At 53.9% G+C, this 15,615-nt stretch overlaps 1 protein-coding gene across 1 annotated transcript; it reads left to right on the top strand.

Annotated features, from left to right (window-relative positions):
• Positions 1-2,046: 2,046 nt before the first annotated feature.
• Positions 2,047-13,916, top strand: Nbl1 (NBL1, DAN family BMP antagonist). The gene is made up of 4 exons (XM_034503538.2): positions 2,047-2,208; positions 9,997-10,191; positions 10,321-10,432; positions 12,606-13,916. The coding sequence occupies exons 2-4, from the start codon at positions 10,025-10,027 to the stop codon at positions 12,861-12,863; spliced, it is 537 nt and encodes a 178-aa protein (XP_034359429.1). The 5' UTR covers positions 2,047-2,208; positions 9,997-10,024; the 3' UTR covers positions 12,864-13,916.
• The last annotated feature ends 1,699 nt before the right edge of the window (positions 13,917-15,615 follow it).

The raw sequence follows: 15,615 nt of genomic DNA on the forward strand, positions 1-15,615 counted from the left end.
TGGTCTTGTGTGGGGGTGGTGGCTAATGATACTTTTGTTCTCACTGGTACAATGGGAGCAATGGGATTGTGGGCAAGAGTAGATGAGATACAGCAGACTGCTTAGCTGGGTATAAAATGGTAGCTGCTAAAAGACATTGAGTCCCTTCCTAGGCAGGCCCTCTGCCCACACTGAAGCTTCCTGTCTGTCATCACTGCTATGTGATATAACTCAGCTTCAAACTTCCTGTCCTTGATTAGGTGTCTAAACTTGCTCTGGAACCTTACTGTGTTTGAGAGGGTGCTGGACTGACCTGCCAAGGCACTGGCTGGGATTCCAGCCTTCTCCAATGGTTGTATGTGTGATCTGACAAGCACATTACTCTACAGAGCTTTCTTTCTGCAGGCAGGGTGGGGGTATATCCTTTTCTATATGCTTGGTTTCAAAATTACATTTATTTATTTATTTATTTATTTATTTATTTATTGTGTGTTTGTGTTCACACTTGTGCCATAGCTCATATGTGGAGGTCAAAGGACAGCTTGTAGAAGTCAGCTTTCTCTCATCATAATGGGTCTTGGGGATTAAACTCGGGTTGTTAGGCTCAGCTGTCAGTGGCCTTACCCACCTAGCCATCTCATCAGCTCCTGTTTTGTTTTGAGCTAGGGTCTCACATTGCCCTGGTTAGCATGTAACTAGCAGAAGCTGGTCTTGAACTCCTGACCTTTCAGTCTTTACCTTCCAACTGTAGGGATTACATGTCTCCTGGGAATCGGTTGGCTCTTACAGCATCTACAGAATGTAGACATCCACTCCAGTCCTGTCCAAGGTCTGAAATGAGACCGCTGGCAAGCTTTGGCTGTAAAATGCCCTACACATGATACAATGTAGCAAGCCTGGTTTTTGCGGTGCACGGTCCTCCAAACCTTAGCTTCGAACTGTTTAACTTTTGGATGAACTACTTACGTTGTCTCTGAGCCCTCTCCATTTATTAGGGAGATGAAGGGAGGCAGAAAATTCTAGGCTGAAGAACAGCACAACAGCTGGAGTTGCCGAGCAGATTGCCTAGGGCAGCCATGATGTTACCACTAGGCCCCTAGGAGGCCTCTTTGCCACACCCCACTCTCCATGCTTGGCAACTTGGAGACAGTCAGATGAGCAGGGCTGAGTGCAAACGAATTGCCAAAAGAAATGGCCATGTATAACGGATACAGCTGGGTCCCCAAGTCTCGCCATTCTGTCATACAGTGCCCTGAGCTATCACCTTCAAGGAGCAAAGGCGGCCCCACCACCTTCTTCCTCTTCTTTGTAGGCTGGCCTGGAACTTACTATTTAGTTGACCCTAGGCCTTGTATGGACACCACTAGACCCAGTTTATGGGATGCTGGGGATAGAGGCCACGGTGAGCTACAGCCCCAATCCGCAGCTCTCTTCTTACTCGGATGGACCAGGCTACACCAGTGCAATCCACCTTATTGGATTTAGGTAGCTAGCCTCTCCCTGAGGGGAACTGCACTGTCCCCTCTTCAAGGAGCCAGAGTGAGTCGGTTTTGGCCTCTCAGACTTTTCTCTGGATGCCCTGGTTAAGTTGTTTGGAGGCAACTGAGGGGCAAGGGGCAAGGACACAGCGCAGATCAGAATCCAACCTCCCGAGGAAAGATCGGGCACAGCTTCGGATGGGCTCCGGATCTTGGAACCCCCAATAGGCTGGAGCGCCACACTCAGCCAGTGTCCAAGGCCGGGCTCCCACTCCAAAGGTCCACTATTGTCACTCCAAGGCCTGGCAAGACCTGACAGCCTAGGAAAGCCAGGCAGGGAGGAATCAAAGCCTGGGAAGCGGCCGGGTGCCTGCCTGGTGCCCTTTCATCTCTTGTCCCGACCGTCGGGGAGCGGGGCCCATGGCCGGGGCTCCCCTGCTCGCGCGCGGAGGGAGCGGCCCTCGCTCGCTCGCTCGCCCGCCCTGCCCGCGCGTCCCTCCCCTCGCTGCCGCTGCCCCCGCCCTCACTCCCTATTTGGAGCTGAGACACCCTGACGTCGGAGGCGCTCGGCCCGCCGCTCCCCCGCGCCTCGCGCCCGCCCGGGGCCGCAGACGGCCAGCAGCGCAGCCCAGCCGAGCCTCGCGGGGCCGCCCCAGCCCGAGGACCCCGGGCCTGCGACCCCCGCGGCTCGCACCCCACTTTCTAGGACCCCTAGGAGGACGCGCCGCGCTCCCCGCGGCCGCCGCGCGCGGTAAGTCTCGCCCGGGGCCCGCACACCGGAGCGGGGCAGCCGGAGTCTCTTTGCTCCCGCGATCTGCAGTGTCTCCCGAGCCCGGCAGTTTCTCTCTGCTCCCCGCCAACCCGCGACCCCGGCACTGCGCAGCCCGGCGGCCAGCCCGGCGCCTCCGATCGCCCGCGCTGGGGACGTGGGCGCGGCTCCCGGGTGGCCAGGGGGCACCGGCGGCGTCCGGAGCCGGTCGCCAGCCGCGCCCCGGGGCTCGGTTTCTTGTAGGAGTTTCACCGCCGGGACTGAGAGTAGGAGGGAGAGTGTCGCCCGGCAGGCGCCGGGCAGCGCTGGGACACTGGGCTCATGCGTCCTCTGGATCTCTCCTAGTCCCTTCCTAGCTGCTGCTCATTCGGTCCCTGTCTCCCATCCACAGGTCTCTGGCTCTCCATCGTTCCATTTCCGCCCCCTATGCTTTCTTAGTTCTGTCCCTCCCGCTGTCCCTCTCGCCTCGATTTTCACTTTCTCTGGGCTTGTGTTTCTGCTTTCGGGTTGTCTGTTTTCTCTCGGCCGCGGAGAGCCTCCCTGACCTCCACTCTCCAAATCAAAGCATCCTGCCCCGACTTCCAAGACGCGGTCCCACAGCTGGGCTCGTGGAGAGTGCCTCTGGCACTACAAAAGACCCCAAATCCTGCTCTTCCCTGCTCGAAAGTCTGGCCGGTGTCACCCACCCCCACTTGCAGGGGCAGAGAGGGAGAGAGAGAAAGAGAGAGAGAGAGAGAGAGAGAGAGAGAGAGAGAGAGAGAGAGAGAGAGAGAGAGAGAGAGAGAGAGAGAGAGAGAGAGCGAACGAACAAGAGTGAGCGCCCGCCTGCCTGAGCTAGCTGGCGTTTCCAGCGGGTAGAGCCTTGTAAAGCATTCCACCCCAGTGAGGCAGTGTTCACCGCAGGGCTCCGCTGCCGGCCACCTGCCCTCCAGCCGGCTCTGGCTCCCGGGCCAGGCGATGATCTTTTACAAGCGTCACTAAAGGGGGCAGCTGCTTGCCTTGGCCTGGCTGGGGGTGGGGGTGGGGGCATCTAGGGGAGAAAGCCACATTTCCAGGCTTTCCAAGGCCTTTGCCCAGCTGGAAGCCACCAGCCTGAAACTCGGAACACCCCAGGAAAACAGTCTGTTGGCACAGGCTGAGGGTGGGGAAGTAAGTTGTCAACAGGCAGCCCCCCACTCTTTGTCACTGAGCAACCAGCCTCCCGAGACTCCCACGGATGCTGGAACTATTTGGGCGGGTTTGCCTTGACTTAGAGCCAAAGAAGAGACAAGGCTGGGGCGTTTCCTTGGTGACCCCCACCCCTCTCCACCCTTCCCTGAAAAGCCAGACCTCTCTCCTGGGCCTGTGTGTTGGAGGGGTAGACAGGGGAGTGGAGGCTGTGTCTTAGCCAGGGATACAGCCTCCTCTAAGTGAAATTTCAGCTCCTTCCTCCTACTGGCAACCCCAGGGGTCGGAGGCTGTGGGGTGGGCAGGGTTGTTGGTGAGGTCTGAGGGGAACTTCTGTTGAGCAGATGTGTAGGCCTGCCCTGCAGCCGGTAGTTAGCATACATTAGTTTTGGAGACTGTTTCTGGTCTATGGGCAGAAGGGTCTGTGGGGCCTGACTGTTTGCATAGGAATACCCAGGGCTGCCTGGCCCTAGGAGGTAGGCCTGGGTGGCATGGGACAAACCCTGGGTATCAACCCACCCACCACACAGTTTGTTCAGGCTTCGCCCTGGAGCTGAAGGAAGGAAAGTCACCCTGTGGTGCTCCTGGGGTCATGGAATCCTTGTGGCCTCAAGCGGCACACTGGAGCCAGACTCTCCCCAAGGGACTCTACTAAGCCAGATGTTCCCAGGCTATGCCGACGTCTATTTCACAGGTGGTAAGTGTGAAGCGTACAGAGGTGAAGTACAGGTCACTGACACGGTTCTGTGTGACCAGTCCTGCCCCTATGACACTCATCCTGGGATACCGCTCTCCCTCAGCACCCAGGAACCCGGAGCCAGGCCTGGCTGGTGTGAGCCGGACCTCAGGCCCGATACTGCTTTGCCCCCTCCCCAGCAGCGTTTTTCAGTTGATCCATTCAAGGAAGTCCCTGTACTCATTCCAAGACCTGGAGGATCGCCCCACCCTGCTGATCCCCAAGCCCAGGGCAGCGGCCACAAGCACCACACCCTCTCCACCAGCCGCATGCGCAGTGGGCACCAGGCATAGCCTGCAGTCTTCGTAGCTAGCTCTAGAAGGGGTTACACTTTCAGGGCCCTTGTCTTCCGAAGGGGTAGAGTTTGGTGAAGTCTTGCCTCAGCTCCTGCCCTGGCAAGTAGGTGTGTCAGTGACACTTGGCAGCTTGTGAAACCGTTCCCAGCCATCCTGCTGCTTGCTTAAGTTTCAACTCAAGGTATCCCCTAAATTCCTATCACTTGGCAGATGCTTCCTGGATTGAGAAACACTAAGGATTAAACTGGATCTAGAGGCTAAGATGGATAAGAGAGGCCCGGGGTGAGGGCAAGCCTTTGCTCATGGTGACTTCCTGAAGCTGTAACCCCACAGTGACAACCTTATATACACTCTTCAGTTTAGCTCTTACAGCTGCCTGGGGGAGTGGCCTCTACTATTCCCACATTACAGATGAGAAAACTGAGGCACACAAACCTTCAGGTGTTTGAGCAGAGATCCGAACCTGAGCCAGCGGTAGTTGTGGAGAGTGAGGAGAGACTGTGTGTGTGTGTGTGTGTATAAGCCTGGGGTGTGTGTATGGACAATCTCCCTTGAAAATCCTTGTGGGGATTGAATGGTCTTAACTTTTTCATATTTAGCAAAAGAGGAATTTAGGGACCAGGCATAAGTGTTTTATGACTTTAATCTCAGTACTTGGGAGGCAGAGGCAGAGGCAGAGAGTTCTCTGAGAGTTCCAGGCCAGCCTGGCCTACATAACGAGTTCCAGGACAGCCAGAGCTATAAAGTGAGACCCTGTCTCAAAATTAAAAAAATAAAATAGAAAATAAAAAAGGGGGAAACTGGGGAGAGGGAATTATTCCCTCCACACTTCAAGTCACCCCTTTGCTGTACAAAAGGCTTTAAGGCTTTAGTGGGTGGTATTGCTAGGAGCTAAGTCCTTGAGAGCTAAGTCCCATCCTGCTATAGCCATTAGAACCCAGTTGTGCAACTGAAGGAACTCTGTCAGTCTTGACATTAAGGGGCCTTTTTTTTTTTTTTTTTTTTTTTCCTGGGGAGCGGGAGGTGGGGCACAGCTCCTGACCTGGCTGGGCCTCAGAGTCATGTGGGGAACACAGATAGATGCCTGTTCAGGCCATACCCCTGAGCAGTTTGAATGGTCTTTGGTGGTTTGATTTTGCAGGCTAGGCCCAGGGCTTCTACCTCTCTGGTGAGTCTCAGGATAGCTGCTAGAGTCTGGCAGGTGTGCTATGAGCCAAGCCCCGTGTATTCACAGCTCCACCCCCTGGCATTCCTGAAGGGCCCCATGAGTCAAGGGCCAGGGAAGTTGCCACAGTGCTCTCTGCCCCCTTCCTGCCTGGGAGAGATGGGCAAGCCTCTTCTTGGCCTGTGTGAGATGCATGGGTCACCCTGTGGATGTCACCCTGTGGATGTCACCCTGTGGGCGCTTCTTTTCTGTTTGAGTGGCAATTCAGAAAAGGCAAAGTGCCCCTTACGGGGAGCTTGAAAGAAAGCCTATACCTGTCAGAATCTAGAACCCTGAGAGGTTCACTCGAAATTTCCACCCCATCCCCCAGTCTGAGGTGTGGCCAGGGTGGGCACCTGTATAAACTCCACCTGTGTTAAGGGTGCTATTGAACTCCCAGCGGGGACACACTCCTCACTTATCCAAACCCCAGGAACCAGGTTCTGTTGTGACCATCTTTGGGGATCCAGGAGTGGGGCTCAAACTCTTGTCTGTGGAGCCAGGTTTCAGATGAGGCAGTGGCTGAACATCAGAGTTCTGACAGGGAGAGGAGGGTAGCCCCCAGGATACCCCAAATCCCATCCCAGCTCCCCACTCCATGGACACCTCTCTCTCCCATTTCTTGCTTTCCCTTTCTCCCACTTCGTGAAACTTCCACCTGTGAAGGTGGCTGCCAGCCCACCTGATTTGCTCAGGATCAAGACTTGACTTTCCCTACATAGGAGGGAACATAGAAGCTCACACAAGTTCCAGCTGCCCCGTGTGTGTTCCCGGTCTTCATGTAGAAAGTGGAGGGAGATGGGGCCTTCCCCATACAGTGATTGTAAGTTGACATGGGACAGCGTTTTGAACAGCAGCTGCAGTTAGGACCCACATTTCCCTGCCAGGCAGGAGAGGCTTTGGGGCACTATCCCCTTTTCTGGTCTTCGCTCTAGCAGCAAACTCTCAGCCAGGAGCTTCCTCCCTCGACCCCCACTAGTACCCATTTGTAATCCTCTGTTCAACCCAGAATTATGATCTTCTACCCCCCCCCCTCACTCAGGCATGTCTGCACTGCCCCTGTGGGTAAATGAAGGGCCCTCCGGCTACACCCTCCCTTCTCTCTCACCTTCCTCGAAGGTACCTAGAAAGGGTTTGCCAGCTACAGGGAATGAAACAGCCCACAGGAGGGCATGGCTCTTCTCTGATGCTGGAATTGTCTTGGGACAAGCTCTGCGGAGCCTGGGTGTTGATTGCACAGATGACTCTGGTCCTGCCCTGGCTCTCTGGCACTCTGCATGGCCTTCAGGGTGGAAGGCATGAGAAGCTGGGTGAGGCTCTGAAAGCCCAGGAAGGGAAAGTCCAACCGCTGCTTAGACACAGATGAGCCGAGCTGCTGGTTGAGAACACAAACAAGTAGAATCAACAGATTAAACCTGCACTGGGCACCATGGCCTCTGGGTAGGGTGGGAGGGGCAGAGGAGGGGCTTTCCTAATGGAAAATTTAGCCTTCCTTCTGACACTGCCCTGCTTCACTCATGATCCCTCCTGGAAAGTGAGCTAGTGTTGGTTGGGTGCTGGGTGCTGAGTGCTAGATGCTGGGTGTTGGATACTGGGTGCTGGATGCTGGGTCCTGGATATTAGATACTGGGTGCTGGATATTGGGTATTGGATACTGGATGTTAGATGCTGGGTCCTGGATATTGGATGCTGAGTGCTGGGTGTTGGATGCTGGGTGCTGGAGGCTGGGTCCTGGGTATTAGATACTGGGTGCTGGATATTGGATATTGGATGCTGGATGTTAGATGCTGGGTCCTGGATATTGGATGCTGAGTGCTGGGTATTGGGTGTTGGATGCTGGGTGCTAGAGCTGAGTGTTGGATGCTGGCTGCTGGGTGTTGGATGTTGGGTATTGTATACTGGGTGCTGGGTGCTGTCATAAGAACCTCGAAGTTCTGGGAAGGAGTTGTGTTTCTCCTTTACACAAGGGAAGTGGGCTGTGAGAGATAAACTCTTTCTTACACCCACACAGCTCCTAGGCTACAGAGTTCCAACACTGAGAACCCCAGGGACAGAGGGTCGGTTTATCGGTGCTCAGGCTGCTGTTCTGGGAGCTCAAGGGTGATCCCAGTGTTCTGCTTCCAGATCCTGGTCAGGGTCTGGTGGGTTGGAATATACCGTTCTTCTGAAGGGCATGGCTAATCCTTGTTCCCACCGGGCACCTGTAAAGGAAGATAAAGGAGGTGTTTTTCTAACTCAGCCTAACTCATTTCTTCTCAACTTCTGCCAGCTCCAGTAACAGAGCCTGATCTCTGGGCCAGGGACACTGCAAATGTCCCTGTCTTCAGGTAGCTTCATGGTTAACCTCCAGGCTGATCTCCACTTTAGCCAGTCTGATGTTGGTTGGCAGCCTCAAACCTCATCTCTTCCATTTCGACTCCTATGTCCATCTCTTGACTGTTGTTGGTACTCAGAGCTCAGATCTCAATCCTAACTCCTACTGGGACTTTAGCTTCACTTCCTACCTGGCTCTTACTCAATCCCTGCCTGTCATGGCCAAGAAAGTGTCACAGAGTCAGGTGACATAGCAGAGACTTCTCTGATGCTGAGAGAGGGCTAGTCCAGCACAGGGAGGGCTCAGGAGCTCTGGTCTTTTTCGACAGGCTTTGGAACACTTTAGAAGGCCAAGTCACACATTGGCTCAGGCTAGTTCCTGAGGGAAGGCAGGGGCCCTATCAGGCGCAAGAGGCTGAGGCTGTTGTGTAGCAGGTAGGAGGAGTCCAGTAGATTCCTTTAGGGTGTGCTTGCTCTAAAAATGTAGGTTTGCTGTAGATCTTGTCGACGAGTCTGGATTGTGTAGGTCACAATAGAAAGTTATTGGGATCCAGGCACACTGTCCAGCCCCACCCCCAGCTGTCCCCATCCCTGTCAAGCCAGGGACAGAGATCATCTTCAGGGACCAGGACCTCTCAGCGGGAGGAGCAATAGCTGGGAAGAGGGGGAGCATTCGGTGACCCTCCCTGGCATCCCACCTTTGCTCAGTACACCTGGATTCTCACTGTCACCTCCCCGGACACTTTGCAAAACACCTGCCTCTGCCACCTCCGCCACTTTGCAGTGGAGGTAGGTATAGTACGTGGCTTCCCCACTCCTGGTACCTAGCTTCCAGAGGACTAGAGGAATATGTCTTTGTTCCTCTGCCCCACAGGCACGCTCATCCAGGCCTCTCTGGGGACTGTACTAAGACACAGTTACCAACTATCTGAGCTGGGTATATTATATTCTCTGACTGGACCTATCAGAACCACCCTGGGAAAGTGTGAATCTTATCCTAGCTGGGAGCTTTCACACCATAAGTCCCCAGGGAATTCTGATACACTATCAGGTTGAAAGTGCCACTTATTTTACAGATGGAGGACAAGTGGAGGAACTGAGACTCGAAGGTCCAGGGTCATAAAGCACTAGACAGACAGACAGACAGATGGATCCCTTTCCTCCGTGTTCTGTCTCACAGGGGTCGAGGATGGAGCTTTTGGAAGCATTTCCCTTTGTTTAGTATCTCTGAACACCCCCATCCTCCTCTGTTTCTGAAGTGTGTGTCGGGTGGGCTGGGGGAGTGGGTGAAGCCTACAGAGATAAAGTTGGGGAAGGTGGCAGAAGTGCCCCTCCAAGTGGTTCTTTTAAACACAGACTCTGTCCTGCAGCGCCATCTCGTGGTTGACTCTGGAATTTGGTGTCTTTCTCCCGAAGCAGAGAACTTTGTACCGGTCTTGACTTGGGTTAGGATCTGTTGGGGGTAATGGTGTGTGCTACACCCCGGTGGAGAATCTTAAGAAGAGACACATCTGTCTGAGTGGCATAGAGTTGAGTATCGGTGCCTTTTTAGGAGGCATGAACAATGGCCAGCAATCTCTAAGACTGTGATCAAAGGATTACTTGGGGTTTATCCAGAGTCCTCGTGCAAGCTAGGCCCACACTGTACCTCCGAGGAGCACCCCCAGTCTGACTTCAGTAACTATCCTACTGAAAACCATTCAATCTCCCCAATGCTGTCACGTGTGATGCTACATAGAGCTGCTTCTGAGGTTTAGAGAGGTCCAAGGTGTATTTGGAACTGGGCGTAGGGCTGCCATAAGTAGGTGGGATCAGGAGAATTAGGAGTGCAAAGTCATCCTTGGAAACAGACTTAATTTGAGGCCAGCCTGGGCTACATACGATCATATCTCAAAAAAAAAAAAAAAAAAAAAAAAAAAAAAAAAAGTTACTGGTTTGTCCGTGGAGATCCGGCTTTGAATCCTGGGATCATAGCCCATGTTTGGAAGACACCCCTGCTCCCAAGCACCTAACCTCCGAGGCTATACTACACCTCACCTGCCACCTGTGTTTAGTTCCAGGGCTCCGGAGGTGACGGGCACAATGCTTTGGGTCCTGGTGGGGGCTGTCCTCCCTGTCATGTTGCTGGCTGCCCCGCCACCCATCAACAAGCTGGCCCTGTTTCCGGACAAGAGTGCCTGGTGTGAGGCCAAGAACATCACGCAGATTGTGGGCCACAGCGGCTGTGAGGCCAAGTCTATCCAGAACAGGTGGGACTCTGAGGGTGGGGGGTGGGGGGAGAGGGTGAGGAGAGGGGCCCAGGGAGGGGCGGGGAACACCGGGACTGCCCCTCCCTGCCCCCCTCTGGAGGTCAGGCTCAGTGACATTTCCTCCCACAGGGCGTGCCTAGGACAATGTTTCAGTTACAGTGTCCCCAACACCTTCCCGCAGTCCACAGAGTCCCTGGTGCACTGTGACTCCTGCATGCCGGCCCAGTCCATGTGGGAGATTGTGAGTACAGCTGCCCAATCCCGGAGCCATAGCCGGAGGCCTTGGATACTTAGCCATGTGTGGGGGCTGCAGGGTTCCTGATGGGCACATGGGGTCCTTGCTCCAGGGCTTCTCAGTCTGACACCAACCTGTAGAAGATTCCAGATATTTCCGAGGCTCTATCCATGTCACAGAGATTGCAGTTCTTCAGTCTCCACTCACCGTTACCAGAATCTCTGCCTTTCTCTGCCCCACTCAGCCCCGTGCCTAGGACAATGTTTCAGTTACAGTGTCCCCAACACCTTCCCGCAGTCTGGCTCACCAGTCTCCCAGCACTCTCTTAGAACCTCCTTTCTCTTCAACAACTTGACACTCAGCAAGCCCACCTCACTTTAGTCCTTCTTAACTGCTCTGTTCTTTCCACCCCAGGATCTTTGCATATGCGCTTTGCTTTGCTCTGAACCATCACCCCTTCCCTTCCCCCTCCCCATCCCCTTTCCCTCAGCTAGTTAACTTCTACTAGTTCTTAGCTCTTGACTCAAGTATTGTTTCTTCAGGGCACTGTTTCAGACCCTCTGACCCAGTCAAGTTGTGCCATAGGCTCTCAAGCGATGTATACCTTTGCACTGGGCAACTGTCGCATACATATACAGTTTTTCCAATATATCAGACACTTGTGCCCCACCTGCACCTGTGCCCCACCTGCACCTGTGCCCCACCTGTACCTGTGCCCCACCTGCACCTGTGCCCCACCTGCACCTGTGCCCCACCTGCACCTGTGCCTCACCTGCACCTGTGCCCCATCTGCACCTGTGCCTCACCTGTACCTGTACCCCACCTGCACCTGTGCCCCATCTGCACCTGTGCCTCACCTGCACCAGTGCCCCATCTGCACCTGCGTCCCATCTGCACCTGTACCCCACCTGTACCTGTGTCCCATCTGCACCTGTACCCCACCTGTACCTGTGCCCCACCTGCAGCTGCGTCCCATCTGCACCTGTACCCCACCTGTACCTGTGCCCCACCTGCACCTGTGCCCAAGAGCGGTCATGGGGTAGATGCTCTGTGGAAGAGAGGGGGAGGGAGGAAGACAGTTCAAAGCATTACTACAAGGCAGGAGTTGGGGTGCTAAGGGGGTTGCTATAGAGTGAACCTTGCTTCGTCAGGATCTTGGGGTGGAGCTCAGACCCAAAAGTTGCCCAGAAGTTAGTTGTGCAGAGTTTGAGACCAGTGGGGAGGATGGGTTGAGCCAGAACTTTCTCCGAAGAAGGAAGACATTAGTAGTCTCTGGGGGCAGATCAGGCAGTGAGTTACTGTTAGTGCAGCAGGGTCTGGCATGGTGAGGTCAGCCCAGGACCAGCCTGTAGGGCCTGAAGAACTGAGAAAGGGGTCAGGATTTGTCTCCAAGTTCACTGGGAGCATAGTGTGTATGTGTGAGGGTGGGTTTACCCCTACTCTCATGCCAGGAGGAATGGAATGGGTAGGAAGGGTAGGACTGTGTGTAAGAAGATGAGAGATGTGTAAGAAGATGAGAGAGGAGGCTGGAGAGGCGGCTCAGAGGTTAAGAGCACTGACTGCTCTTCCAGAGGTCCTGAGTTCAATTCCCAACAACCACATAATGGCTCACAACCATCTGTAATGGGATCTGATGCCCTCTTCTGGTGTGTCTGAAGACAGTGACGGTGTACTCACATACATAAAATAATCTTTTAAAAAAGTACATTAGCTGGGCACTGGTGGTGCACGCCTTTAATCCCAGCACTTGGGAGGCAGAGGCAGGTGGATTTCTGAGTTCGAGGCCAGCCTGGTCTACCGAGTGAGTTTCAGGACAGCCAAGGCTATACAGAGAAACCCTGTCTCAAAAAACCAAAAAAAAAAAAAAAAAAAAAAAAAAAAAAAAGTACATTAAAGGGAGAAGGAGAAGGAGAAGGAGAAGGAGAAGGAGAAGGAGAAGGAGAAGGAGAAGGAGAAGGAGAAGGAGAAGGAGAAGGAGAAGGAGAAGGAGAAGGAGAAGGAGAAATAGGAGTTTGCAGGGGCTGAGTCCCCTCAAGCCCCTCCAGATGGGTTAACAGAACACTGGGCTGTCACAGGTGGACTCTGGGATTCTTGGTTCCCAAAGATGTGTTATTTTGGGGGTCTCTCCACCTGCCCAAACTTCAGAAGACATCCCTTTTCTTCCTCCTGCCCCCCTCAGGTGACCTTGGAGTGTCCTGGCCACGAGGAGGTGCCCAGAGTGGATAAACTGGTGGAGAAGATTGTACACTGCAGCTGTCAGGCTTGTGGCAAGGAACCTAGTCACGAGGGCCTGAATGTCTACGTGCAGGGTGAAGACGGGCCGGGCTCCCAGCCTGGACCACACTCCCACGCTCATCCCCACCCTGGTAGCCAGACCCCTGAGCCTGAGGAACCTCCTGGAGCCCCTCAGGTTGAGGAAGAGGGGGCTGAGGACTGAGGGCCCCCAACTCTTCCTCCCCTCTTGTCCCCTGTGGAATGTTGGGTCCCACCCTCCAGGGAAGAGGGAGGGGATAGGCAGAAGCCCCCCCCCCCCCTTCCCCTTTGGCATTGGATGGACTTGGAATGCTGCATGGTTGCCATGGAGATCTGAAGGGAGGGGTTGGAGCCAAGCTGCACAATTTAATATATGCAAGATGGGGGGAGGAAGCAGACATCCTCAGGACTTTTCTTTTGGAAGGTGAAATGTGGTCTTTCCTTTCAGCCTTCTCGAGAGGCGCCCTTGGGATAGATAGGAAGTGGGCTGAGCTGCTGAGGATGACTGAGAGCCTCAAATAGGGCAGGCCCAGTCCAGGACCCACACAACTAATGGGGCAGGATCCCCAGTGATGGGTAGAGGGTGGGTATCATGTCCGAATCACCTTTGCAGGAGGATCTGGGTGGGAAGACCGCTGGCAGAAGTCGGAAGCTCCAGCCCCATAGGTTTCCCTAAAGGCTTCCCTCACTCCCCACCGCCAAGGAAGTAACCCCTTCAATGCAGTGGCTTAGGAGTCAGGCTGGGGCAGGACCCTGCTGATTCAGGTGCGGAGTGTCACTGAAGAGAGAAGATCCCTTCTGTCTCTCCCTCCAGAGATCTTAACTCTCTGCTCCCCACGTTCTGGACCCTTTAGGGAAGCAGCTGCAGCCAGCCCCACTGTCTTGGGGGCTGGTCTTTCTGAAAGAGGTGATGATCTAACTCCATCACCTGGGACCATAGTGGACAGGAAGCCCCTGCATAGGGACCCTGCTGACCTCGGCTTTCCCTAGTGCCCTATTCTATCCACTCCTTCTTCCCAGCTGCACTTTAACCCTAAGGCAGGGCAGGTGGTGAGGAAGGGCCCTCTGTCCCCTGATATGCTGACACCATGGTTTGTGTCCAGGGGGCTGCCAGCTCACCCCCTCCCTGGGGGTGCCCTGGCCCATGGCTGTTTGACGAGAGCCTTAGAGCTTGTAACCAGTAGCCATCTCCCCTGAACCCGAGTGTTTTCACGAATAAATGTCTTCAACGCCTCTATTCTCTTCCCTGTGGACTGGCTCTCTTGTCCCAGCTGGGCCCAGGGATGGGGGTTGGATTTGGTCTGGGCAGTGCGGGACTGACCTGAGGTATCCCTGTATCCTCCCTCGTCTGGTGGTCCTCTCGCTTCCCTATGGCACCACCTATGGCTCAGCTCCTCTCTTGGTCTTGGGTGTGCGTTTCTGCCTTGCTTACACGTGGCTGGACCTAGCCAGCTAGATCTAGACACTTGATCCCTTGGGATCTCTCTCGCCATCTCTTACTCTCAGTGATCCAGCACGGGCTTTGGTACATGTCACCAACCTGGACCAAGCCCCAGAAAGAGATGAAACAGATGAACCCTAAAATCGAAGATTACAGATGAATATAAGGTCGGGCCCTGCACTAGTCCATTTGCACAACATAAATCATCTTACCTAGCCCTCAGTGCCATTTGGAATATATATATATATATATATATATATATATATATATATATATATTATATATATTATGCTTGAGGCATCTTAGGTGCAGAGAAGTTAGTCATCTCTCTAGGACCATCTTGTTAAATGCCACCAAGAATCAAACCCAGACAATCTGGGCCAGAATCCATGCCAAGTTTGGCACGAGCATTCACCAGCCTGTGCATGTGTGTGTGGGGAACTCGTTCCTTTTCTGTGGACATCTACTTGACTTTCGCAGCAGCTCATAGGTCTCCTGATGTCACTTCAACATGGCAGTCAGAACACTAGCAGTGAATTTGCTCCTAGAGGTCCCTGGTGCGGTACCTCTGAAGCCCTGTGCCTCCGGTCTGAGAGCTGGCTTACCAGCAGCTGTCTTTCTGTAGGCAGCTTCTCAGCTTGTGGAAAGATAATTCACTGAGACACTGGGTAGACAAAGTGGGAAGGTGGCTGGCAGGCTGCTGGCAGACCCTGAATGGCAGCCAGAGCCAGAAACGTAGGGTCTGCAGAGCTAGGAGTCAGAACGACTTAGAGTAAATGAGAAGAGAGAGGCTGGAGACCAAAGGCCTGAAGGCAGCAGGCCAGCTGGTGGCATGGGTACAAGGGCCAGTGTTTTCTAGGAGCAGTGCGATTGGAGAGGCTAGGCCATCTGAGAGGGGTTGGAGCCCAAGGAAGAGCAACCTCTGGTGGGATGTGGAAATCTTGCCAGGGAGAGGAGCCAGATCTCAGGGATGAAAAAAAATTGTGCATGTGTACCTGGGGGTGCACAGACACATGTGCAGGCCAGAAGACAACTGTGAGTGTCATTTCTCAGATGCCATTCATCTTGATTTGGGGACCAAGTCTCTTATTGACCTAGATAGAACTTAGCAAGTAGGCCAGGCTGGCTGGTCACGGAGTATCCCAGTCTCCACCTCCCCAGCCTTGGAGCATGTGTCACCATATCAGTCTTGTGTGTGTGTGGTGCGCATGCGCGTACACATATAGACATTTGTATGCATTGTATCTGTGTGTGCAAGTGTGTAAACACATGTATGCCATTGTGTCAGAAAATGTCTGGGAGTTGGCTCTCTCTATCATGTGGGCACAAGATATTGAAAGATCACCAGGCTTGGTCCTCCAGTCTTAGCCTCAAGAGTCCTGGGATTACAGGTATGTGCCAACACACTCTGCAGAAAATGGAATCTGAAAAGTCTCACAAGCTGCGTCCACTTGAAGTACGTGTGTAAATGCATGTATGTTTGTATATGTATGCA

Source organism: Arvicanthis niloticus, chromosome 5 (assembly GCF_011762505.2).
Source record: "Arvicanthis niloticus isolate mArvNil1 chromosome 5, mArvNil1.pat.X, whole genome shotgun sequence".
NCBI classification, from domain to species: Eukaryota; Metazoa; Chordata; class Mammalia; order Rodentia; family Muridae; genus Arvicanthis; species Arvicanthis niloticus.